We start from the raw sequence: 27,613 nt of genomic DNA on the forward strand, positions 1-27,613 counted from the left end.
TATATATAAGCTTTATATATAAACTATAAACATATATAAACTTTTTATAAGTTTATATATAAACATATAGGAGAATGTGTTACCTCTACTTGTCAGGTACAGGGTTTTATACACACACAGACACACATACGTACTATTGTGTTGTTTGTGCTGTTAATATATTCTGCATCTTTAATACTTTTTAAACTTTATATATATAAAGTTTATATATGTATGCTTTATTTAAGGTTGAAAAAAATTTTACGTTCATCAGAAGCTTCCTTTTATGAATTCTTAGACTTTTTTACTGGGTACCCCAGAAATTTAAGGTATCGACTTGAATATCTTCTAAACTCTTCTCCCTGAAAGGACCATGCCTGGATTCCCAAGGAGTCCACCTACGGAGGGGTCACTGACAGTTCTGCTCTCTTATGCCTTTTGTTAATCTTAACCAGACTTGGTTAGCAAGGGGCACCTGCCACCAGATGATCTCTTACCAAGTCATGGTTTCCTGTATGAAGCGGCTGCCCTGACGCTGAGAGTCACAAGGAAAATGTTACAGAGGGACAGCATGCTGCCTGGTGATTGTCTGAGGTTTGAAACCTTCTGGTGAAGCTGAAGCCACTTCTTAAAAGCCTGGATAATGCTGTGAGCTGCTTAAGCACCTGTGTGCACTTGTGTGTAAGTGTGTGTCTTTGCCGTGTGTGAGCTGCTTAAGCACCCATGTGCACACATGTATGTGTGCCTTTGCCATGTGTATGCATGTGTGTGAGCTGCTTTAGCACCTGTGTGCACACGTGTGTGTGCGTTTGCCATGTGTATGCGTGTGTGTAGTTTGCAGCTGAGTGCACTGCTTTTGTCTGGACTGTGCCCAGGAGGGAATGCCACACCCTTGGGGTCCTTGCCTTTGAAGCTGATCTGTTGTGGCAGCCAATTCAGCATGTTCAGCAAGATGTTAAAGCCATTGCTCTGCTTTACTCCCAGGGTCTCACAGCCAGAGCAGGCCGGAGGTGAGGAAGGGGATCCCACGCCTCCTTCATCTCCTCCATCTCCTTGCCTTCCTAAACAGCTCTGTTTTCCACTGAAAAGGGAGCTGCAGAGCATTTCCGCGTGGAGATTCCATCTCGTTCGTGTCCAGCTCCATCAGGGAACTGCTCTCAGGCTCCCCTGGGCGTGTGCATGAGGTTGGAAGAGGCGAGTCACTGCAAGAATGTGTCAGTCTGTCTCGTCACTCTCTCAATGTCTGGTCTCATGGTATTCCTTACCAATTTAGGGACTTATTAGGGAGATAGCCATAACTGTATTGATAGATACACGTCATGAACCAGTTCCCCTTAGGTGTTTCTAAAATGGTGTAAATTACCAAGGAAATATCCTTTGGTTAAAGTTCACTGTTTTCTGGTCTTGCATTGTTAGCATAGACTGCTGTCTGCTGCCTGCTGTCTGTGCCATTTCTATTTCATGTAACTGACTGAGGTTTTCTTTGTGCCCTAATACAAGCTAGTTTTTTTTTTTTAATGAATGTTTCAAGTATGTTTAAGAAGAAAGTATAATCTCTATTATTGGGGTACAAAGTTTGATGTAATGTCCCCAAGAACTACCTCCTGTTATTAGCTCTCTTTCATGTTTAATTATTTTTGACCCTTTACCTTGCCATGGTTGACAGTCATGTGTTAATGATTGCTATTCTTAGGTTTCTGTTTCTTTCCCCAACACCTATAGTTTCTGCATTATAAAGCCAGCTTCTGTGTTTGGGGATTCTAGTAGATTCTTAACTCATGGCCTCACTGTGCGCTGGGTCCTCCAGTTTCTGTGTTTGAGCGGTTCTAGTAGATTCTTTTTTTTTTTTTTTTTTTTTTTTTTTTTTTGAGACAGAGTCTCGCTCTGTCGCCCAGGCTGGAGTGCAGTGGCCGGATCTCAGCTCACTGCAAACTCCACCTCCCGGGTTTATGCCATTCTCCTGCCTCCGCCTCCCGAGTAGCTGGGACTACAGGCGCCCACCACCTCGTCCGGCTAGTTTTTTGTATTTTTTGGTAGAGACAGGGTTTCACCGTGTTAGCCAGGATGGTCTCGATCTCTTGACCTTGTGATCCGCCCGCCTCGGCCTCCCAAAGTGCTGGGATTACAGGCTTGAGCCACCACGCCCGGCCAGTTCTAGTAGATTCTTAACTCATATGGCTTGACTGTGCACTGGGTCCTCCGGCATCAGGAAGTGCCCTTCTTGGTCTTGCTTCCTGCTTTGAGGGGAGGCTGGACCTTGTCTGACAGGCAGATTGCAACCCCTGCTCTTCAGCCTGGTGCATTGACCTCACGTGCTTCTGCTCATTCCTTGACATTTAGCCTTTTCAAATCACTTGGCAATGGTCGTGTCTCTTGTGTAAAGCAGAGCTGGCTTTGTGAGCCAAGTGGAGACTTTTCATAGGGCCACGTGTTGCACGTGTTTACTCACGTGTTGCTAGGACCGGTATGTCCTGTCCCAACTGCCGCATAACTTGTTCCTGTATTTAATGTGTGTGTTGTGTTTTATTTATTGTGCGTCTTTTTATTTTTTAATGTAGTTTGTGTCTTTGCCTTTTTTTTTTTTTTTTTATTGTTTTTGGCATTTAGGAAAGTCTATGTTTTGTCCTGTTGGCTACTGTTGTAACAACACCTCTTATCGCACCTTGGTCCCTCTCTTTCTTCCTCTGACCTCTTTATTTTGGCTTGTCTGGTGGGATTCTTTTCTCCCACCTATTTTTCATGCTTCAGTCTATGAGCTTATTCTACATTCCTTTTTTCTGATTCATCTACCTCTGATTTATTTGCTGTATTTTTACTTTTGCAGAACAGCATGCTCCCCGATAAGAAACTGTTTCGTACCCCACCACCATCCTTGTCCTCACTTTCTGTTTTAGTCTGTGCTCAACAGATTTGTTATTTTTGTTTATGTCAGATTTCCCAGCGGTCTCTTGGCTTGAGGGAGATTCTTTTGTAGTAGGTTTCTCATGAAGGGCCTGGAAACACACTGTTCATTGAGTTCTTAGCTATTTAAAACTATTTCTCTAGAGCTTTAATTTTGAAGGACAGCTTGGCTGACATAAAATCCTTTGGTCACACTTTATTTTTACTTGAGTTTATGAAAATAATTGCTCCACTGTTCACTTACCTTGTACATTGCAGTCAGGAAGTCCGATCCCTGTCTGATTTTCTTTCCTTTGTGAATGAGCTGGTCTTTTTGCCTAGAGTCCCAAAGAATTTTTTCTTTCAGTTGTAATCGTTACTGGGCAGTGCCTTCAGGGCCACCGTTCTGGGTCGGTTTGTTCAGGTACATGATGAGCCTTTCAACTTGTCGATTATTTTTTTCCTAAGAACATTTCTAGGAATGTAAGTATTAGGTCTGTTTCGTAGTTTTGCTTTTCTTTTTTGGGAACTCCAGTCTGTGTTTCTCGGGTCTTTGTTGGCCTGGGCTCCGTGTCTGGCAGCTTCTCTGCACGTCTCTCACCTCTTGGTCGGCCTCATGTTCTCTTTCATGTTCTCTGTCCTCCTGCAGTGTTCCTTATGCAGTCGTTACCGGTAGAGGGTGTCCAGGTGGCATCTCGAACAAAGCATTGGACAAAACGCACAAACAAAGCAAGAAAGCAAAAGCAGGGTTTTATTGAGAACGAAAGTACATGCTATGGTGTGGGAGCAGCCTAACCATTGGGGCTCAGGAGCTTACAGAATTTTCTGGGGTTTCAATACTCTAGAGGTTTCCCACTGGTTACTTGGCGAATATTCTATGAAAATGAAGAGAATGAATTGAAGTCAGAGTCATTTACTCAGAACGCACCCTATGTAAATGGAGAGGATGTTATTTGGAGTGTGTGGTCTGTGTAAATGGAGAGGCTGCATGTGAAGTTACAAAGGGTAAATGCTGTCAACTGAGAGGATGGAGTGCAGTTGCAAAGCCGTTCACATCCCTGTCATCGCTGAGGAGCTTTCATTTGATTTAGTTCTAGGAAGTCAGCCTGGATGGATCGGCCTTCTGTTCCCTGCCTCCTTCTGTTCTCCTGCCTCACACTCAACTGAATCTCTCTCTTTTGGTACCTTGTAACTTAGTCTCATTTCTAGGCTAATTGTGTCATTCTCTTTAATTTCTTTCTTAGGTTAAATTAATTCTCATTTCGCAGTTTCTTATTTTAACTGTGCGTTTGTATTCTTGGTATTTTTAGTGTTTTGTTTCTGGTGTTTCTTACATCTGCACAGCTTTTCCCCATTTGACTTTGGACTGCGGTGCTGGGCGGGAGTTCTCAGTTTCATTAGCTGAAGGAGTTTCAGTGCCTACACCCTGGTTTCCTCTCCCAGAGCCACGATGGCCTTCAGGAGTGTCTGCGACTGGAGAACATCATTTACCCAAAAGGATTTTGCATGCCTTTTTTCTATTTATTTTAAAAGCACTTGGATTTTCCTGCACTAGCAGTAACAGATGTTTCTAGCCGGGAACGGACGTGCCGAGGGACACGGGTGCTTTACTAGGTTTGTTTGTCCAATAGCATCCTTTTTTGTTGGTCAGCAGAAACGTAGGTTTTTTAAAGAAAAAAACTGAATGGTTCATTTGGAGATGGATTAAATCTGTGTCTTCTTATGCCTTGCTGTGCTTTTATTTTTGTAGGAAACGGAATTTCTACCTTTTCCATCCCTCCTTCCCTTTTTCTCCCAAGGTTCCAAATGTGCTTTTTTTTTAGACGGAGTCTCGCTCTGTCACACCCAGGCTGCAGTCTGTCACACCCGCTCTGTTACACCCGCTCTGTCACACCCAGGCTGCAGTGCAGCAGCGCCGTCTCAACTCACGGCAACCTCCGCCTCCCGGGTTCAAGCAAGTCTCCTGCCTCAGCCTCCGGAGTAGCTGGGATTACAGGCACCCGCCACCACGCCTGGCTCATTTCTTGTATTTTGGTAGAGACGGGGGTTTCACCATGTTGCCCAGGCTGGCCTCAAACTCCTGACCTTAAGTGATCCTCCCGTCTTGGCTTCCCAAAGTGCTGGGATTACAGGCATGAGCCACCACATCCAACCTCAAATGTGCCTTTTTTTCCCAAGTCTCTCCTCTAAGACCATGCTGAAATTGAAGAAATTAGATGGAATTTGTTCACTATCAGTGAAATTAGAAAACCAGCCATGTATTTAAATTAATGTATAATTTAATAAATATTGTTTTAAAATCAGTGTAGATATAAGCAGATACACTAAGTAAGTGCAATTTTATCAAAACATTTCATGTGGACGTCTCACTTGTGAAGTAGAAGCCTGCCTTTGGGTTGAGCCATCTCATTTGGGGTGCTGGGGGGAAGAGCACCGGGGGAGCGCTTGCTGGCACTCCGTCTCCACACTCACACCATGCCTTGTACTCGAATGCTGAAGAGGTGTTGACTGCTGTGTTGAAGGCAAGAGGCAGTTCTGTTGAAGCCCAGTGCTGGCGGGCAGGCCCCGCACTGATGCACTCACACAGCCCTGTGTTTTTGTGTTTTAGGTCGGTGGGCTCCACGACAAAAGTCAACCCTTCTGTAAATCACCTGCTGTGGTTATGATGCTCTGAGTTCAATACGTCTGAACCTTTGCTGTCTATGGATCTGCTCTAAACCTTATAGCCTGCTTATGGGGGAAGGTGAGTTACTGTTTTTTGTTGGCATATTTGTTTACCAAGAGTGTATATAACAAAGTCAGACTTACCCTTGACAAATGAAATCTGTTTGAAGTAACACAGTGCTGTATTTCACCCTGCTTCAGTCCACAATGTGCCCTGAAGACTATTCTGTGTATGACTTTGGGAAATCGGGGATCCCCGCTTTTGGTAGCAGTGAGCTGGTTGTGGTTGGACACCTTTGGGTCCAGTGCTCGGCCGGGTGGTTCTTGCACAGCCTTCCAGCTCTGCCCTGGAGCCAGCCCTGAGAAGCAAGGGAGGCACGGGTTTCAGGAATGAAGGACAAGAAGGCGGTGCTGGGGGCTGAAGATCGTCCTGAGGTGTTTGGAAAGAGTGAGTAATGAAAGCATCAGGAGTGGGGGTGCTGTTTTGGTGGTCTGGTGATACCCTGCAGACATTAGTGCCTGTGGCTTGAGCTGTTACCATGAACTTCTATTGATACAATTGCAAGGAAAGGTGGATGAATGAGCAGTTGTGTTTGGAGATTTTAACACATCCCTCCAAGAAGTAGGTCAACAAAAAATAAGCAGGAGTATTAATATCTGAAGCAATATAATAAATAAGTTTGAGTTGTTAGTATATTTTGAACTCTACATGTTACTTTCTAAGCATACAGAGAACATGTACAATACTAGGATGTATACAGGTGAAGTCTGTAACATAGGGATGTATGTGTACAGGTTACATCTGTCTATAACACAGCATGTGGAGAGCATAAGGCAATTATACTGGAAATTAATAGTAAAGGAATAGCTTATATAAATAATATGCTATAAAAACTCTTGTTAGAAATAAAATCATAAAAGAAATAAAAGAACTTTAGGGCTGAGTGATTATGAAGCAGTATATGTCTAAATAGCACGACACAGCTAAAGCAGTGCTTAGAAGGACATTTATAGCTATAAACACATGTGTTAAGAAACATGAAAAATTAACTCAAGAGGCGGAAAAAAGAGCAAGGGAGAAAGCCCAAGGATCCATAAGGCAGGAAATAATAAAGGAAAGGGCAGAAATCCATGAAATAGAGAGCACAGAAAAACAGAGAGAAAATTAACAGCCCTAAAAGCTGTTTTGTGTTTTAGAGTCAATAGTTAGATCTCTGGTTAAAGAAAGTGGAAAGGGCTGGGCACTGTGGCTCACGCCTGTAATCTCAACAGTTTGGGAGGCCGAGATGGGCAGATCAAGAGGTCAGGAATTTGAGACCAGCCTGGCCAACATGGTGAAACCCTGTCTCTACTAAAATACAAAAATTAGCTGGGCGTGGTGGTACATGCCTGTAATCCCAGCTACTCAGGAGGCTGAGGCAGGAGAATTGCTTGAACCCAGGAGGAGGAGGAGGTTGTAGTGAGCCAAGATTGTGCCATTGCACTCCAGCCTGGGCCATGGAGTGAGACCCCATCTAAAAAAAGAATAAGAAAGAAAGTGGAGGGGTGATACTGGTGACAATTAATGGAACAGAATATAGGAAGGAGTGAATGAGTGAATAAATAAAAATAAATGTAGATGGATGATGGGTGGATGGATAGATAGATAGATAGATAGATAGATAGATAGATAGATAGAGAAGGAAATAACCATAGATACAGCCGAGAAGAAAAGTTAGAGTACTGTGGGAAACCATATGCGAACCCATTTGAAAACGTAGGTGAAAAGAAACTACCATCAGAGTGAACAGGCAACCTACAGAATGGGAGAAACTTTGCAATCTACTCATCTGACAAAGGACTAATAACCAGAATCTACAAAGAACTCAAACAATACAAGAAAAAAACAAATAACCCCATCAAAAAATGGGCAAAGGATATGAACAAACACTTCTCAAAAGAAGACATTTATGCAGCCAACAGACACATGAAAAAATGCTCATCATCAGTGGCCATCAGAGAAATGCAAATCAAAACTACAGTGAGATACCATCTCACACCAGTTAGAATGGCGATCATTAAAAAGTCAGGAAACAACAGGTGCTGGAGAGAGGATGTGGAGAAATAGGAACACTTTTACATTGTTGGTGGGACTGTAAGCTAGTTCACCCATTGTGGAAGACAGTGTGGTGATTCCTCAAGGATCTAGAACTAGCAATACCATTTGCCCCAGCCATCCCATTACTGGGTATATAAACAAAGGATTATAAATCATGCTGCTATAAAGACACATGCACACATATGTTTATTGCGGCACTGTTTGCAATAGCAAATACTTGGAACCAACCCAAATGTCCATCAATGACAGACTGGATTAAGAAAATGTGGCACATATACACCATGGAATACTATGCAGCCATAAAAAAGGATGAGTTCATGTCCTTTGTAGGGACATGGATGAAGCTGGAAACCATCATTCTCAGCAAACTATCACAAGGACAGAAAACCAAACATGGCATGTTCTCATAGGTGGGAGTTGAACAATGAGAACACTTGAACATAGGGTGGGGAACATCACATACCGAGGCCTGTTGTGGGGTCGGGGGCTGGGGTGACGGATAGCATTAGGAGATATACCTAGTGTAAATGACGAGTTAATGGGTGCAGCAAACCAACATGGCACATGGATGCATATGTAACAAACCTGCACGTTGTATACATGTACCCTAGAACTTAAAGTATAATAAAAAATTAATAAATCAAAAAGAAAACACTAATCTATCTCACTAGGAACAAAATACTACTTATCAATAAATTATCACTAAGTATAAAAAAAAGAAAATGTAGGTGAAACTGATAACTTCCTGGGAAAATAGGAAGTGCAAAAATAGACGAGAAGAAATAGAGAACTTGGATAAGCCAACAATATTAAAGAAATTTAAGTGACAATCAAAGATTTCCATTCAAAAAAAGTTCTCAGACACATTTTTGTGGATGAATTATACCTAACTTGAAGGAACACTTGATTTCTAACTTACACAGATTGTTTCAGAAAATAGATAATAATTCTCCCCAGTGCTGAGGCTGAAAGAAGAGAGGCTGGTCCACAGGTATGAAGTTACGGTTAGACAGGAGTAAATTCTGGTGTTCTGTTAACAATAGGGTGACTATAGCTAATAATAATGTGTCTGTCCAGATAGCTGGAAGGCAGGATTTTGAATGTTATCACAAAATCATAAATGTTTACAGTGATGGATATGCTAATTTCCCTGGTTTGATCATTATATAACATCCATTGAAACATTATACTGTATCCTATAAATATATACAACCATTTTTTTTTTTTTTTGAGACGGAGTCTCACTCTGTCCCCCAGGCTGGAGTGCAGTGGCCGGATCTCAGCTCACTGCAAGCTCCACCTCCTGGGTTTACGCCATTCTCCTGCCTCAGCCTCCTGAGTAGCTGGACTACAGGCGCCCGCCACCGCACCCGGCTAATTTTTTGTATTTTTAGTAGAGACGGGGTTTCACTGTGGTCTCGATCTCCTGACCTTGTGATCCGCCCGCCTCGGCCTCCCAAAGTGCTGGGATTACAGGCGTGAGCCACCGTGCCCGGCCATATGTACAACTATTATGCGTCAATTATAAATAAAGCTTAAAAAAATCTGATGACTTCAAAGGTCGAGTAAGGGGCCATGAGGCAAGGAATGTGGCCTGGAAAAGACAAGGGAAAATTTCCCCAAAGCCTTCAGAAGGAACACAGCCCTGCAGCCACCCTGACTTTTGTTCAGAAGGAACACAGCCCTGCAGCCACCCTGACTTTTGTTCAGAAGGAACACAGCCCTGCAGCCACACTGATTTTTGTTCAGAAGGAACACAGCCCTGCAGCCACTCTAACTTTTGTTCAGAAGACACAGAGCTCTGTGGACACCCTGACTTTTGTTCAGAAGGAACACAGCCCTGCAGACATCCGACTTTTGTTCAGAAGACACCCTGACTTTTGTTCAGAAGGAACACAGCCCTACAGACACCCTAACTTTTGTTCAGAAGGAACATAGCCCTGCAGACATCCAACTTTTGTTCAGAAGACACGCTGACTTTTGTTCTGAAGGAACACAGCCCTGCAGACACGCTGACTTTTGTTCAGAAGGAACACAGCCCTGCAGACACCCTGACTTGTCTAGTGAGATCTGATTCAGACCTCTGACTTCCAGAAATAGAAGATAATAAATTTGTGATGTAATTTGTAACATCAGCAATAGGAAACTAATACTGTAACTTTTATAGAAAAATGGGTGAAGGATCTGAAAGACAGTTTACAGAAGAAGTACAAAAGGCTGGTGAAGAGATGTGCAAACTCACTTCTTGTCCAAGAGATGCAGAGTGACGTGGCGTGTACCCTTCCCATGGCTGAGACCAGCAGGAGCGGGTGATGAATTTGCGCCCGGCATTGGGAGCAGATGCAGAAAGTGCACGTGCCGCTGTCCAGAGGGGGTGGCCTGGCATGTCTTCTCCGGAGCCTGGGACTGGGGAGTCCGTGGGGCGTGTGACCTGGTGTGCTGTCCTGCATCTCTGTGGTGACAAAATCTCCACAGGTTCCTGGAGACAGATGCACACAGCATCTCCTTGTGCTCTGTGGGTGTCGGGGTGGGAGGTGACCTCAGTGCCCTTGCCTATAAGAGTGAAAATATGGCTGTGGCAGAAGTCAAATGCCATGGACTGGATGTGCCAATGGCCCTTAAAGGCAGGGCTGGCGTTACTGGTGGAGGGTGTCCAGGTTCTTGGCGTTTTGAAAAAATAATTGGACAAAACACACAAACAAAGCAAGGAAAAAATCAGTGACAGCAGAGATTTACTGAAAACGAGAGCACAGTCCGCAGGGTGGGAGCAGCCCGAGCAAGCAGCTCACAGGCCCCAGTGACAGAATTTTCTGGGGTTTCAATACCCTCTGCAGGTTTCCGTTGGTTGCTTGGTGTACACCCCCGTGTGAATGGAGAGGGTGTTCCTGTCCTGGCTGAAGTGTTTGCATTTGATTTAGTTCTAGGAAGACCTTAGGTTTCTTCCCTGCAGGCCCTGTTCTCCTGCCTCACTGGGTTAAAAAGCTAAGAAACATGAGTGGTATTAAAACCATTCTGCCTGTGTGAGTACAGATGCATGCATAGGAAATTAAATACACATATACTTTGCAAGAGCATATGTGAGTAAGAGTCAGGCACTCGGTGTTTTAGAATGGGCTCCTGCGTGGTGGCAGTGGCAAGTGGTGGTGATAAGGGCTGGTGAGAATGAAAAGGAGTCAATGATACCGTGCAGGAGCCGCTCCCAGGAAGCAGTGGTGCCGACGTGTCATAAACTGTAGGATGAACTCCGCATCTCAGCCTCTGTGCATGAGGCTAGGAAGAGAAAAGATTTCCAAAAAGGTAAGGGTGGAGAAAAAAAAAAAAAAAAAGCAAAGAAACACAAAGAGCAGCATCCTTTTGAAGTTGGGCCTGGGAGAGAGATGGAAGGGGTGGGATGAGGCCTCCCTGTTTCACGGCTCAGGAACCTGGGCCCTGAGAGGCTGAGCGGTTTGTTCCATGCAAGGGCCAGTCTGGACTTGCAGGCTCAAATACGACTCCTCATGCCCTGCAGTGTGTGTCAGCTACCACAGATGCTTTTTTAAAATTTATTTTGTTTTATTTTTAGTTGTGGTAAAATGTACCTAACATAGAATTTTCCATCTTAACTATTTTTTAGCATACACTTCAGGGATATGCTGGGATTATATGGCATTTGTCTGTTTGTAACTGGCTTATTTCTTTTAGCCTAATGTCTTCAGGGTTCATCTACACTGTGGCATGTGTGAGAATGTCCTTCCTTTTGAAAGCTGATCAATATCCCATTGTATGTAAAGACCACAGCCATCAATGGACAGGAGGGCTTCACCCACTTGGCTGTTAGGAGCAGTGCCCTTGTGTGTGCCTATCTTAGGTATTTTATTCTTTGTGATGCTATTGTAAATAGAATTGTTTTCTTAATTTCCGTTTTGAATTGTTCACCTTGAGTAGAAGATGCTCTTTGATGAGACTGAAATGAAGCTGAGTGTGGGCTGTGGGTGGGTGGAGCAAGCACTCTGAGCCTCTGCCCCGCGGAATGCAGTGGTCTGAGAAGTGAGTAGCAGGAGTGTTGGAGGCAATGGAAACTTACAATCTCTCCTGCCTGAGTTCACGGCATGCTGAAACCCAGAAGCTGGCAGAAAGCTGGCAGGGAGCTCCAGGAGGAGCCTCTGGGAACAGCTCAAAGAGCAGGAAAGGGGTCCCCGATGCCCAGGGAAGTGGGTGCATGCCCTGGATTTCGGTCTCCTCTCTGTTCTCTCACATCTAGACCCTAGGCAGCCTTACGGCAACAATAGTGGTGCCAGGAATGGTCAAGGGGGTCCACAGGGGCCCCCAGGCTCCACCATGGAGGGAGGGAGCCTTCCTCTCCAAGTCTGGCAGTGATGCCCAAGTGGCACGATCCCCCAGTGCCTTCTCTCTCTCTCTGCGCTTTCCCACAGCTGATCCCAGAGGAGTGTGCTTGGGAAGTGAGTTCAGAAGGCTGGAGCTTCCCGACTGTAGGAGGGAAAAGAGGAATCCTGGGAGATTCAGGGAGGCACAGGGAGGCCAGCACAGATGCAGGCTCGGGAAACCCACAGAGAAGGCTGAGCAGTTGCCCACACTCACCCCCAGCTTCACATACACGCATCCGCCCCCAAACAACCCATCACAGACCTTGAGAACCGTGCCATGAGGTAAACTGCTGCCCAGTTCCCAGACCCCACCAGCGCAGGGGGGCATGCATGGAAGGCCTAGATAGCCCTGCAAAGACTGAAACAACCAACGTGGGAACCGCACACAGAGCCCCTTAGAGTTGAAGCCTGAACCCAGCCAGGCTGGTTGCCTCCTACATCTGAGATATAAATTCTCTCTATGGGATTTAAATGAGACCCAGGGCTGCCTCCGTACCCTGCCACCCTAGGTCCGTGCTGCAGGCCACGCACCGTGTGGGATCAGGCCCACATGTCTGTCTGCCTTCTGCCCGGGATCCAAGTGCTCGAGGGCCGGACCCCACACAGGCACAGAACACGCCACAGAAGTGACAGGCGGGTGGAACTCAGGGAGACAGAAAACCTCCTGCCAGGGAAGATGCTCGGCTTGTAGTGAGAACTAAATTCTGACCTTTTTCCTCTCTTGCCCAAATTCCTATCTAAGGAGCCTGGGGAGTCACACCCTACAAACCGTAATGTCTCATGAGATGGGTTTTATTTAACCCAATATAACGTGGTTTTTCAGTCTGACTGTGGCTTCATATCACATGACAGATAAAGTAGGAAATAGAAATATTTTACCCCAAAATATGTTTATTTGACATATTTTGAAATGGGCCTCCAGAACCATCTTTTGTGGGAGAAAGTTTGCATCTGTAAAGAACCTGTATTAACATAACTGGATCTTTCCCCTTCCAGACCCTCCCAATCCTGAGGAGACTGTGGCTGAGAGTCTAGTGCCTCGTAAAGGTCTGAATAGGAAACATTTGTCATGTAATGGTCTAAGGGAGGACACCTGTGAGATTTCATCCACATAACAAGGACCTTGGTCTCCACAGCCCTTACCTTAACCCAGACACTCCTTTCTATTGATTCCAGGCTTCAGATAGTAACTTAACTCATTGAACCAAGTGCCCATCAGAACATCTTTTATTTCATCTGATGTAGCCTGGATATTGGCCCTACCCACATCTCACGTGGAAATGTGATCCCCAGTGTCGGAGGTGGGTCTGGTGGGAGGTGTTTGGGTTTGGTTTGTAGAGCATGACTACCCAGACCGCTTAGATAGGAATATCGGCAAGATAAAAAGATCAGAATTGAGTCCTCCGGAGGCACCTCTCCAGAAGCCGAGCAGATGCCAGCGCCGAGCCTCCTGTGTGGCCTGCAGAACCTCAGCCAGCTGAACCTCTCTTCTTTATAAACTACCCAGCCTCAGGCCTTCCTTCATAACAACGCAAGAACAGCCTAATACACCACCTATAACCCCCCGCCCTCGAGCTGTCCTGCCTTTCTGGACCTCAAACCAGTGCACACCTCACTGTATCTCCCTAAACCATACAAAACCACACTGCAGCCCAACCACGCTGGCCACAGGTTTTAGGTTCTCCTGAGGTGTGCCTTGGCCATGGTCACTCACGTTTGGCTCAGAGTAAATCTCTTCAAATATTATTTTGCAGAGTTTGGCTCTTCTTGTTGACAGGAGCCAGCACCTACCAGTGACCAGAAAGCCTCAAGCCCTAATGCTGGCTTCTCTGCCACTCTTGGATCCATGAGCCCTAGAAGGGGACAGGGAGACAGGGCTGCCCCCCAGGGCCTTGCTCTCCAGTGTTGACGGAGGTGTCGTGTGGGAGAGGCTCACGGAGGGCAGGGATGTGGGCTCCCCCATTCCCACACCCTTCCCGTTGCCACGCTCCTCAGACCCACCCTGCACTCCCCCACCCTGCACTCCTGCCTTGCGGACCATGCCCCAGGGAGCCTCATGGATGTCCCTCACCTCCCTCCGGTCTCTGACCTGTCAACCAAAATGGGACTGTGACAGATCTTAATCTGCCCAGAGGTTTATTTTGCCAGGGTTGAGGACTCGCCTGGGAAAGAGACAGAAGTTACTGTAGGACCTGTGGCCTGGGCTTTTTCCGAGGAGACTTTTAAGACTTCCGTATTTGAAGGGGAACGAGCTGGCGGGAGGCGGTAGAGGACCTGTCATGTACGCACGGTCTCTCCATGAGTCTGCATTTCTCTTAAGGTGAAGTAAACCTGCAGCAGAGGAAGACATGCGTGTGCCTTGGGCGGGCGGAGGAGGGATGGCTTCTGGTCTTGTCTGAGTCCTGTACCTGTGAAGATAAGCTGTTTATTGACACTGTCAGGGTGAGATTCAGCAGGACACTGCCTTAGGGCACAGACTGGGGCCCAGAGGGCATTTCCTTGTGGGCAGCTGCTGAGGTAGGCCCCCGGGGAGACTCGCAGCCTTCTATCTGCAGCTGTCTGCTTAGGACCAAAAGGAAGACCACCTTTGCGTGACTCTGTTCCCAAACTGAACTCTTCGTCATAGTGGGTTTGGGGTCCTGAGATTTTATTTTCCTTCCACAGTTCCAAGGGCCCCCTTCAGTGAGGTCTTCCTGATGGATGCCAATATAGTCTGGCTATGTCCCCACCCAAATCTCATCTTGAATTGTAGCTCCCACAATTCCGACAGGTCATGGGAGGGACTCAGTGGGAGGTAAGTGAATCATGGGGGCGAGTCTTTCCCATGCTGCTGTCGTGATAGTGAGTAAGTCTCACGAGATCTGATGGTTTTCTAAAGCATAGTTCCTCTGCACGTGCCCTCTGTTGCCGGCCGCCGTATAAGATGTCCCTTTGCTCTTCCTGCATCTTCCACCATGATCGTGAGGCCTCCCCAACCATGTGGAACTGTGAGTCCACGAAACCTCCTTCCTTTATAAATTACAGTCTCGGGTATGTCTGTGTCAGCAGCATGAGAACAGATGAACACAGACGCCATTTGAAACCTCAGTCCAGCCTTGTCTGCTACCACCAACTCCTGCTGCTTGTCCGCTCCTTTGTTGGTGTCGCCGTCCTTGGGATGTGAGCTTTGTGAACACCCGGTGCTGCACTGCAGTATCAGTAGGTGCCCGACCAGGAGCAGCCGGGCCAGGAAGGGCTATGTAGCAGAGGTGGCCAGCGAGTCAGCCGGGCCGGGAGGGGCTGTGTAGCAGAGGTGGCCAGCGAGTCAGCTGGCCTGGGAGGGGCTGGGTAGCAGAGGTGGCCAGCGAGTCAGCTGGCCTGGGAGGGGCTGTGTAGCAGAGGTGGCCAGCGAGTCAGCCGGGCCGGGAGGGGCTGTGTAGCAGAGGTGGCCAGCGAGTCAGGGTGCACGGCCACAGAGGGTTCTCTGAGGGGAACTGCATCATATGGGGTTCCTCTGCATGGCTATGCATCAGAAGTGGGGATGAACCCATTCCACACTCCCCATTTACTGCTTCAGAGCCCCTGGGGAAGAAAACTCCCAGGTTGCCCAGGAAACTCCACGGTGGCCCTTGGGACCCTCGATAGCTGGCCTTCCACTGGCTGCCAGCCTCACCTTGGTTCCCTGCCTCTGCCCAGGGAAGGCCAGTCCTAAGACACGACGTCTCCCCTCTTGGAGAAACCACTAGGCGTGGCCGTCAGTGTGATGGGTGGGTGCCTGGCCCCAGGGCAGGCTCCACACTCCGCTGGGCACCTCCCTCTCCACGGCCTGTTCCAGCACCGAGTGGGCCTTCGGGGATCATGCACCGTGAGCAGCACAGCCCTGGACCCCACGTGAGGGCAGTTTGCCTGCCAGGCCTGGTCTCCACACCCGGGTCACAGAGACGCTTCACCTGAGGAAGCAGGGCAGGCAGCCTCTTCCTTCAACACCTTTAACTTCCTTTAAATGGAGAAGGCTGCTCCTGGGGAACATAGAGGGCCACTCTGCTGTCAAACCACAGCAGCTGTGCACTGGAAGGGGCCTCTGGGACCAGCCAGCCCAGGGATGGCCGGTGCCCCCATCCCCGACAAATGCACCCAGGAGTCAAGCATGGGGGTGTCCTCGGCACCTGGATTGGAAGGTTCTTGCCATCGTGGATGGGGTCTGACCTCCTGGGCTGCTGGTGGGTAACCGAAGGCTCCAGCACGCAGCTTCAGAAAGACCAGAGCCAGACCCAGGTGCCCCTCCAGCCGACAGCCGGGCCGTGGCCTCTGGGCTGCTTCTCCTTCCCATGGCTTCCAAGTCCCAGGGTACATCGGTGCCTTTCTGGGTCCTGGTGGTTTTAGAGAAAAGGAATGAAGCAGCTGTATTCACATACTTGTACTAAATGTGAAATTTTCACAGCAACACCATTAGGTCCCTAATTTTATTACATCGAAAGTTGCATGTTGGCAGGAGCAATGTGGGTAACAGCAGTTAGGACTGTGCAGCTGACTTGGTTGACATTTCACACCGTGTTGCTGTCTGTGTTGAACATGTAGCTGGGGCTGCAACTCACATGGCCTTTTATCCTCTTTCTACCGAAATGGCTCAAACACAGAAGGATTCCGTGGAGAAATGGCAGGTTCTGGGTGGGGAAGCACAGATGAGCCTGAGCACGTGACAGCCCCAAGGCAGAAAACCCACCACCCTGGAGGGGCACCGAAGCCTGAAAGAGCCTCTCATGGCCAACAGCAAAGATCATGTGAGGCTGTGTGACGGTGCAGAGTAAAACAGGCACAGTGGAGATTGCGGAGGAGACGGACAGCCCTTCCTCACGCAGGCGGTTCACACACACGTGATGCAGCTGTGCCCCTCCAGCCGGCAGTGACCCTCCCCTGAGCGTGGCCCTGGGAGCAAGATTGGTAGAGGAAACAGTGTGGCAAAGAGCAGCCCCTGGCAGTGACCCCCGTGGAGGTGCAGCGCTCACCCTGGGTGCAGATGACTGTGTTCAGCCTCCACTCCGAGGCTGCTGGCAGTGACCCCTCCGAGCAGGGCCGCTCTGTACCTCCCCTGGCTCTTGGCAGCATCGAGCCAGCGGCTCTTCCTGCCCGTCCTGGGCCCTGTGGAAGCCCCTGCCCCCCAGTTGCCCTCCTGCCTCTGGGCTGCTCCTTCCCAGCCACACCCTCAGCTCCTCCCTTCACGAGTGCAGTGGCTTGGTGTGCAGCCGCCTCCATGCCTTCTCACCTCTGCCAGCACCCCATCTCAGCTGCTGTCTGGTCAGCTTCCTTCTCCCCACCACACACAGCAGGTGGGAAGGCCGCTCACCCACACCACCCACCTGGGCCTCGCATCTGCTTGCAGCCACCCACCTTCCACCCCACTGGCAACCAGGCCCTGCCTGCCTGTTCTGCTCTGCCTTCCAGCAGGCTGTTTGTGACCACCACAGGCCCACCCACACCAGACTCAACACTCAGTGTCCAGTCCTCCCCCGGCCACCCGGGGCAACAGCCTGGGCCCTTGCCAGACTGGGGGCCAGGCCCACCACCCAAGCTTTAGGGCCAGAGCACGCCCTGAGTGATTCTGCCATTGTTCTCCCCATGTGTAACAGGAACTGTAACAGCCCACACCAAGAGCTGCTCAAGATTCAATTAGTCAGCAGTGCCAGATGCAGAGCGAGGGTTGTCTTAATGTGACCATTGTATCCTCCTCCACTCCGTGTTCATAAGCTCAGTGCTTGCAGACAGCACCGAGGGCAGAGCCTGCCCGATGGAGAGGAAGGGGCTGGACAGCGTCAGCTTATGCCTCCTTTGGCCCCAAAATTATAAGTACAGACTACAAGGAAATAAGAGAGAGACAGAATGGGATCTACCCAAAGGTCATGATTTTAGTCCGTTTCTGCTGCTAGAACAAGATGCCCAGTGTTGGGTATCTTTATAAACGGAATCAATGTATGGCTCACTGTTACGGAAGCTGGCAATCCAGGATCAAGACTCTAGCAGGTTTCATGCCTGGGAAGGGTTGGCCTGTCTGAGACAGCACCTTGAACGCTACTTCCCCTGGAGGTCACAAATGCTGTGTCCCCATGGTGGACGGGATATAAGGGCAAAAAGAACCCTGCTAGTTTTCTTGAGCCTTTTTATGAGGCACTGATCCATTTCTGAGAGTGGAGTCTCGTGGCCTAATCACCTGCTGATACCATCGCACTGGGTCTTAAGTTTCAACATAGGAATTGGGGCGGGGGGACACGTACATTTAAATCATAGCAGCAGTCATTAAATTATTAGTTAATGTAACAATTCAGAATACCTGGAATTGTCAGTCATTGCAGATTAGTTGTGTTCTGATGCATAAAAACGCACAAAATGGAATACTGTGGGGAATCTGCTCCCTTTTATGCAGACTTCAATACATTAACATAGAAAAATATTTCATATATAATAGTAAGCAAGAAAAACAAACATGGTTGGTTACTATTTTTGCTAAAAAGATACAAAAACACAGGCCTACCAGACCGAAGTCTGAATAGGCAGACAAGATAACACGTATCAGTGGTGATCCTTCTGGGTAATGATCAGTGACAGGTATTTCTTTTGCATGTGCACATATTCTATTTTTTTCTGTATGAACCTCCGATACTCGTTATTTTAGTTTCTTTCTTTAATAAGCCATCGGCTGACTTTGCTTGGTCAGTAAGACCTGCAGGACTCCACACACTCTGTCTCTGTGCCTTGTCTGGCATCAGAAGGCTGCAAGCACATTGCCTGGGCCCCAGCAGGAGCCAGCTCAGCCTGTCCCCGACGAAACCGGGCCCTCTTCACAGCCCAGTGGCTTCTCTTTGCATTCACGTTTCACCTCTGCCTGTTGTGTGTGCTTTTCTCATTACCACCCGAGTCTTGTGTAACATGGTGGGATCAAGGTAAGAAGCCCATAACAGAACAGAGGGGGACTTTCTCCTGCTCCATGGCAGGAGTGCCCAGTTCGATGGGTGGAGCAGGGTGCATCCTGCACCTCCTCTCTTAGCTCCGAGTGCCTGGGCTGTGGGGTCCTGGGCCAGGCCTTTCCACCCCACCCGCCCGGGGCACAGCTGGCGTCAGGACCACACTTGAGGCTGCAACTTGTCCGCTCCGCTTCGCATGGGTCTTGCTTGTGGGACAGACCTAGAATATCTCAGTCACAACAAAGAGGAAAACAGGGAAAGGAGGGAATTTCCAGTTTATGCTGTTTCAGGTACCTCCTCCTGGTGAGGAATAGCCTCATCCTGCAGTTCATGAGGACCTGCAAGAGCGTCGCCAGCCAAGCCCAGGTCAGCCCCGCTGTCTGGGTAGGGGCCTGCTTTATGCCTACGTCGCCCATGGCAGACCAGCGGCAGCAGCAGCAAAAGCTCATGTCTTAGGAGCTGTGTTGGGATTAATGTTGGGCCCTGGGGTTTCTGCCCCCACCCACCCCTTCCTATTCCAGGGGCTTAGCTGCTGCGGCCGTGTGTCCTGCAGGCTTGCCGGGCTGTTGAGTCGCCCCTGTGGGGGGAAGAGGGTATTGAAATGACAGCGCATGAGCGCTGGGTGCACCCTCCAAGGGCATGAGGGGAGCTGGGCAAAAAGTGGGTCACATGTGCCTGGTCCATGTCACGTGGCTCCCGCCCGAGGCCAATGGGGTGGGCAGCCTCCCTCAGTGGAGAGCGAAGCACCACTCTCATTTTTCTCCGTTAGCATCTCATCCTGTCTAAACGGGGAGAGTAGCCATCTGTCCGATACCCGCATCAAACCTGATCGTTCCCAGCCTCACGGAGCTGCTTTGTTCCGAGGTAAGGGATTGAGGGCCCTGGGTGAGTGGTCCGTGGCAGGACGGTTGGCTGAGACTGGCTTCGAGGGGAGCCCCAGGCGGCGTGGCGGGCAGAGTCCGTGCTTGGTCGACTGTCGGGAAAATGCCTAGAGGAACCGCATAGCCATGCACAATGCGTCACGATGAAAAAGCGGAAACTGTGTTACATTTATAGCCCGCTTGGGTGATGAGGTTCCCGTCAGGCCTGCTGTTTCACTAACAGGGTTCCTTCCAAGGACCCATAGCAAGTGTTAATGTTCTTTACTAGTCCAGTGTTATTATTTATAGAAACATAAACGTGGTTTTACGGATGTTTGTCCATCAGAGATCCTGGATATGGTGTGGGAGTGTAACTCTCACCTGCGCAAACACTGGTCACCCTCATGGGGCCAGACTTTTTAGTCTGATGAGTGCCTTCAATCCCTGCTTCTGGGGGTGAATGCTGGCCTCGAAGTGAACAGGTGAGCGCGTCCTAGCCACTAGCGTGGAGCACTGTGAAGTCCAGCATCGGAGTGAGGCGGGATCATGGGTGCTGCTGATGGATAGAGCCACTAGCGTGGGGCACCGTGAAGTCCAGCATCCAAGTGAGGCGGGATCATGGGTGCTGCCGATGGATGGAGAGCATGCACTTTTGCAGCTTGGTGCTTACAATGGGGAAGAACACGATTCTCTTAACCTCGGGAAGGCCAGTGAGCAGGATTCCTGTGTGGTGAAGCCATCAGGGAATACATAATACTTTAAAATGTTTAGAAAACAATGCTGAGTTTTGCAGTTCATAAATCACAACAAAATTTTTTAGTTTCGCCTATTGTAAATGAACTAAAGTGTTCCCTTAGCTCAGGATCTTTCTGGCGAACGTATTTTGGCAGTTGTGAGTACAATAGAGAGGGTTTGCAATGTCTGTATGGTGTGCCGACCATCGCTGCCATGTTTAGACACATTTCCTGCTCCTGCGTGCATTTGCTGGGAAGAGCGTTCCCGGAAATAGCTTGCCAGAGCCAAAGTCATAATGGAGTTTGATTTGAGTGTGTCCTATCAGGGAAATGGTTTTTCCTTTCAGAGCTAAATATTTTAAATTTGTGTTTTAACTGGCTTTCCAGGCAAGTGGGTCTGTGACCAAGTTCATAGAAATAAATATAAACACTTTAGATTTTTAAATTATTCTACATTTTAGTTGTATGGAATAGCAGTTGTACCCCTGATAACAAAAAGAAGCTTTTCTCTGTGTGAAAGTAATGCCCTTTGAAAACATTCTGCATTTAGGCTAATACCGAGTTCCCCCCAACTACAGCCTTCAAACGGATCTCATGTAACATTTCTGAAGGGCTGTTTCTTACCAATGCCAATCTTGAGGGAGGGAGTTTTTCTCTCGTTTCTTTAAGATGGGGTAGAAGAATGTAATGTTTCATTTTATAAATGCTTCTTTTATGCTTGGGGAAAGTCTCGCTTACTTTGATGCAGTTTTTAACATTATCTCCATTTTTCTGCTCCACCTGACATATGTCCTAAAACTTGGTTTAATGGGAGCAATTAGTCATCGTATGTGGTCACAAGACAGGGAGATGCTGCTGTAATGAGCATGTCTGCTCATGTTAAAAATACTACAAAATCGTAGCCCACCCCCAGTCGCCTTTAGGGGAGAATGCGTACTGCTATCTCCAGGAACAAAGACTGCCGGTGCTACTGGATGGATTTTCCCTCGCTTCTATCCGTGGAAGATACTGCTGTTTCTGCAGAAATAATGAAATGGAACGATGCAGAAGCAACAAGGTGATGTCCCCTTTGTACTTCTCAGAAGAACCTCCATGCCTCCCATCCCATCCGCCACTGAGTATCTCATGCAGTGTCCTCTGGCACCAGGCAGGGGCTGGCGTTCTCCCTCACACTGGCCTCATTGCTTGGGTCCTGACTCATTTGGGAACTGAAAGGGCTGCTCGGTGGAGCTGGGTTTGAGGGTGGTCTTCCACAAGGCCCTGCAGACGCCACACGGCCTGCTCCATGTGCGGGGTGTGTGTTGTCACCAAAGCTGTGGGCTCTGCTCAGAAAGCGGGGGCTCGTGCCGCTTCTGCATGTCCAGGACCTCCGTGGGGCAGGCAACTGTCCTGCAGAGGCCTCAGGCAGGCTCGGGGTGTGCACCCGCCACAGCCAGAGCCTCCCAAAGAGACACTTTCACCCCAGCTGAGGCGACTGAAGGGACTCAGAGCCACAGGCCAGATGCTGTGACAGGGTCTCCAGGACCCCTGCATGGACAGGACCATCTGTGGGCAGAGCCAGCAGGCCTGGCCTGTCCTGCCACACTCCAGCCAGCAGCATAGCAGTGGGCTTCCTTCTCCAAGCATGGGCTGCGGTGCTTCAGTGAAATAGGACAGTCAGTGACTTTCCACGTGTGACCCCTGGACCCCCTTTGCCATCACCTGAGAACCTTCTGGACCTTCTGGATCTGTAAATTCTCAGCTTTCCTCCCCACCAGGCTACGTCAGGAGCACTGAGGTAGGGCCCAGCTGAGTGTCCACACCTTGCACCCAGGGCCAGGAGCGCAGCCTGTGCTGTTCAGTGAGCCATCAGGTCAGATACAAGCCAGACAGACCTGTGGCCCAGTGACAGGAATTCCATGTACACTTGGCCAGGTGCACAGGCCAGGGTTCTTCTAGCATGGAAATGACACAGGGCCTGCCCCATCTGCCTCGGTGCCGAGCACAAGAGAGACTCATGGACAGTGAAAGGAGAAGGGGCTGTGGAGAAAATGTGGTCCTGCTCACTCATGGTCAAGGTTAGCAGGAACCCAAGACAGAGGCTGGGTGGGAGGGACATTGTGGCAGAGGCTGTGGGGCCTCCAGGGGCTCAGGAGAAATGAAGGGTCTGTGTCTCTGGGGCAGGAACCAGCCACAGACGGCCTTAGGGGAGGAGAGGACCTGGATGGGGAGGGGTCTGGTGGGGGGTGGGAGTGGCTGGGGGCAGTCCCAGAGAAGCTGAGGTGTTCAGGCTGGCCCCAGATGCACACAACCGTGGAGTCTGTTCAGAAGCCAGCTCCTCACACCCTCTCCCCTGCCAGAGGCTCCAGCACCCCCTCCCCCTTCCTCTCCCCTCCCCTTCCTGTGGTCATCCTGCCCACCCCACCCCCCTCTGTGTGTCACCCTCACGGAGATGCGTGTACCAGGACAGAGGTCGGGGACAGTTGTCAGAAGGACACAGGAAAGAAGGGAACAGGAATCCCATAACAGAACATTATCAGGCAGGAGTGAGTAATTAACACAGGCAGGACTGGAAGCTGGTTTTGTTTTGTTTTGTTTTGCTTAAATAACAGTGGTATTTAAATTACGTGGCATGGGCAGACTATTCAGTGAAAGACATCGGGTCACTGAGGTATCTATTCAAAAACACGGTTTAGTACTCTGCCACACACCGAACGCAACGCCACAGCGGCCACAGAAACGTGTGTTTAACGTGGTCTTTTGGTGAGGCATCCTAAGCAGAGCAGGCGTGGAAGGGAAGGTGGCCACGGAACGGAAAGCTGGCACGCAACCGCCGCTGCGCCAGATCTGAGGCAGAGCCAGCCTGCGGGAGCAGCAACATTGCTCGCAGGACAGCGATGGAGCCCCCACAAATCTGGGAAAGCAGCAACCACCTAGAAATGAACGTACCGCTGCTAAGAAACACAGAATACGGATGACCCGAGAGACTTCCCGAATGTAGTCACTGGCACACAGGACCTGGCGCGGGTGTGCGGGCAGGATGGGTCGCGACAGGGTCCCTGGCGCACCTGCTGCCGGCATTCACCGCGCGCAGAGGGTGCGGGCCGTGGGGGTTATAAATGCAAATATCCTTCCACCAGCCAGTTCTCCTTCCAGGAATCTGCCACCCGACCCTTGCGTTGTGCACAGACATGCTCTGGGTGCTTGCGACCTGACTGTTTATCCGAGAGAGAGAAGTGAAACCTCCAGGCTCACTGTGAGCTGCAGGAGCTCTGGGTGCTGTGCCCATCGTGGAGATGGACAGCTGTCTGTCATGAACACAGGACAGCAAGTCCGGCTGCGGCCACAGGAGACTCGCCCTCCTGGACGCAGCATCTTCCTTCCTCAGCCCCACACTGGAAGTGGCCAGTGCCATCCACAGCAGAAGGGGCCAACGGGGACCAGGCTCACGCTGTGGAATTCTGCTCTGTGGTAAGAGGAAGAGCGATAGTTAGAACCTAGCCCTGTCGCACACACAGCATGGATGAGTCTCAAAAATGTTACTTTGAGTCAAAGAAGCTGGACACAAAAAGGTGCAAGCCAGATGGTGCTGAAGAGGCCGCAGGAGGCTGGCAGCCAGGGGGTCTGGCACCTCACTCGGGGGGCGCAGCGGCCCCGTCCGGAATTAGTGGCCACACGGTAAGTGCCGAGTGGACATCAAGACATCACTTCAGACTCTTGCGCTTCACTGCCTGTCAGTTATGCCTGGGTTTTGAAATCAAGTCATAGAACACCTGGCATGTGGTGTTTACGCAGAACAAAGCGGGTGCCTCGGAGAGAGCCCGGGGACAGGGGCTTCTCCCGGTGTGGGCGCCCAGGGTTGCTGAGTCGCTTCCTCTGTCTGCACGGTTGTCAGAGCCCCAGGGTCCTGCCTGCCCGGCTGCAGGGAGGTGGCCCACACCCTGCTCTGCCCCGCCGAATCTCAGCCTGCACAGCTTTGCTGGTGTTTGTGTTGACTTATTTGTTCTTTTTTTTTTTTTTTTTTTTAAATAAAGGATTCCAATGCTGTTACAGTCAAATCTTTTAAAAGCCACAGGTCTGGGTGACCTACAAATGTGTGTGTCTGACTTTCTGCAGTTTAAATCGCCACTGAGCCTTAGGGCATCTGGCAAGCACATCGAGGAATCCACGCTGGTCTCGGGGTCCCCATGCTTGCCCAGCTCCCTGCCTCAGCCTGGGCAGATCTGGAGGGCATTTCTGCGAGCCTGTCCCTGGGCCCGCCTCCTGGCCAGACTTATAGAAACACTGTCCCCGTCCCCAGTGTGCATCCCCCTGTCGCTGGAGACTGCAGCCCACAGCACTGGGAAGAACCCAGGAGGCAGGCATTAGGACGGCATGGCCGAGACAGGAAAGGGAGCCATGGCGGACGTCCTCATCCAAGCCAAGCCAGGGCTTCCTGCCCCTTTGGTACTGACAGGAGCCCCACAGGACGGCGGGGTTGGCTCTGGGCAGCTCGGTGGATACTTCCCTTTCAGGTCCTGCCACAGCAAAGCTCATGAGACTCCCTTCTTCCCACCGGAATTCAGAAGAACAAATTCAACGATTCAGACGCCCCAGCCGGAGGTTTAGTTTATGGATTTTGCCTGTGCAGTATTTGGGGATGTGTTTATGAGTAAAGGTGTGTGTTCTGGCAAGTGGAAACACAGAGCTTGTCTTTCACCCAAGTATCTGTAACTTTCTCCCAACGCAGACACTGAAATACAATTAAAAAAACCAAACCCATTAAACATAAATTAGATGAGGCAGGCTGCTGGGAGGTTGTGGGATTAACAGGCCATCAGCGGATTGAAGCTGCGCACATGACTGGGATGCTGCTGCTGGAGGATTCGGTCTAATCCGGGAGCATCTGGCTAGGCAGCGGGCAGCGTCTGCAGTCGTGGCTGCTTGAAGGTATGAAGGTTGTGGCCTTTGCTTCCCCCCACCAGGCTGTACCCTGGACCCCACCCAGACCCCTTGGACACCCTGGGGTCATCTTCAGCTCCCCCTCCTCTTCCCTCCTTCTTTTCCGCCTGGGCCCCTACTGTGACCCGAGGTCAGCAGAGGACCCTGGCAGGTGGCCGCTCCCTGTGGCTCGACTGTGCAGGTGAGGCTTCGGGTGACCACCGCTCCTGCTCCTCTCACCGTCCCCACCCTCCGCCATCATGCTGTCAGCATGCCTGTGGGCTGCAGTCCTCAGCCTGCAGGACGCTGTCAGTGCACACACACATGCGGCTCCTCAGTGGCCGGGCAGCTCCACAGCTGGGAGGAGATGGGTGCAGAGACCTCGGTGGGCAGAAGGGCAGTGGGGCCTGGGGAGTGTGACCCCAGGGCCCCAGGGCCTGTCCCCTCGCCACCAACCTTGCATGCCACCGCACCTGGCACCTCTTTGGATCCCTGCAGCCCTGATTGCAGAGCTGTGGACGCACTCCCTCACAGGCAGGGCCCACCAAGGTGCTGTGGACGCACTGGGGTTTAGCACCGGTACCTTCAAACCGGTGGTGCCAGGCCCAACCACTGACTCACACTGTGCTTAGCTTTTTAGTCAGATATTTTGTAGCTGTTAGTCGCACTTCAAACTTTAATTTTTTTGTGTATGTTTCTTATCTATCTTTATTTTTACTGAATTTAGTTTTGTTCATTTATTTTTTAGTTGTAGTGTTATCTCTTTATCTTCTTAACCTTCATAAATTCTAATTTATCATTTATTTATCTTATATCACTCATTTATATTCTCTTTAAAGTTCTACTCAACACTTACTGTCTTCTGGGTTTTTCTTAGTGGTTTTTTTCTTTTTTTGGGAAGATTCTTAATGGTTTTAGTTGTTTTAGCTTACATCTTTTTTAAGGAGATATTTTTAGCAGATACCATTTGTCATATTATTAAAATATTAAGATGCTGAAATAAATGATTTGCTAATCTAATTTTAGCTATTTTTCTGCCATAATAGAGTGGTCTATCTTACCTGTGATGATGAATGAGTCTCCTAAAAACATTAATTCATGCCTCTGAGGGGACCTGCCAGCCCCATGCACACCCTTCCCAGGGCAGCAGGGAGGCTGGGAGCTGTGTCTCCTGCTTCCCTCCTTCCCAGCCCTCCATGGAGACACGTGTGAGCAGCGCCTGCAGCCTTGCGAGGCCAGACCCAGCTGCAAGCAGCTCTGGTTGGCTGGAAGCCCCTGGGGTCTGAAGTGATGAGGCCTGGCCCACACCCTGGGCCCTTCCTGTGCACAACAGGGTTGACTGGGCGGACCAGAGGGTCCAAACCCTACTGCCACTGCCCACCACCTGCCATGCGACCATGGGCCAAGCCACTCACTGCCTCTGGCCTCTCTCCCCAGCTGTGTGTGTCCAGCCAGCAAGTTTGTGAGTAGTGTTACCTTGTTTCTGTTCCCACCACACTCATCCTGTTCTGAAGGCAGAGGGGATGGTGAGTCTTCTTAGGACAGGGAAGTCAGCTCTCTCATGCACAGAACCGCAGTGGCACCTGGCCAGCCTTCTCACCAGGTCTTCACACCCCTCACGAGACCAGCCAGGAAAAGGGGGCCCGCAGGGAACACTGTATAGCCCAGTGCCCGGGAGAGCCCAGCACCCCCCGGGGAAGGCCATGCAGCCTAGTGCCCAGGAGAGACAGGAACCCCCCCAGGAAGGCAGTGCAGCCCAGTGCCCCAGAGAGATGCCCCCTCGCCAGGAAGGCCATGCAGCCCAGTGCCCGGGAGAGCCAGGCAACCCCCAGGGAAGGCCATCCAACCCGGTGCCTGGGAGAGCCCAGAATCCCCCAGGGAAGGCCATGCAGCCCAGTGCCCAGGAGAGATGGGCACCCCTTGGGAAGACCATGCAGCCCAGTGCTTGGGAGAGCTCAGCACCCCCAGGGAAGGCCATGCAGCCCAGTGTCCCGGAGAGCTGGTGCCCTGTGACTGGGGTGGGGAAGGGGCTGCGCAGGGCTTGCCTGAGTCCTCTTCCCTCCACCCGCACCCAGAGACCTTCATGGGAGACACCTCCTCTCCAGGACCCTGGGGGCGGGGTGATACTGCAGAGGTGACTCTGGGCTTCTTCCCCCTCCCCTGCCAGGCTCTGCTTCACTCCTACAGCCTGGGCAGGGGT

General features: G+C 50.1%; 1 protein-coding gene across 38 annotated transcripts in view; it reads left to right on the forward strand.

The window, feature by feature from the left end:
- Positions 1–27,613, forward strand: part of PCBP3 (poly(rC) binding protein 3) — a 280,894-nt gene that overhangs the window by 184,716 nt on the left and 68,565 nt on the right. For 19 of the 38 annotated variants that reach the window (XR_004183404.1, XM_021935142.2, XM_021935141.2 and 16 more), the window contains one exon: positions 5,468–5,602. Coding sequence is in view for 36 of the 38 variants with exons in the window: in XM_021935142.2 (XP_021790834.1) it covers positions 5,593–5,602 (10 nt within the window). In the remaining 2 variants the exon portion in view is untranslated. Of the gene's footprint in view, positions 1–5,467; positions 5,603–17,792; positions 19,785–27,613 lie in introns of those variants that run through there. The other 19 variants (XM_031665809.1, XM_031665819.1, XM_031665833.1 and 16 more) reach the window with 17 other exon arrangements.

The sequence above is a fragment of the Papio anubis genome, chromosome 4 (assembly GCF_008728515.1).
Source record: "Papio anubis isolate 15944 chromosome 4, Panubis1.0, whole genome shotgun sequence".
Taxonomy (NCBI): domain Eukaryota; kingdom Metazoa; phylum Chordata; class Mammalia; order Primates; family Cercopithecidae; genus Papio; species Papio anubis.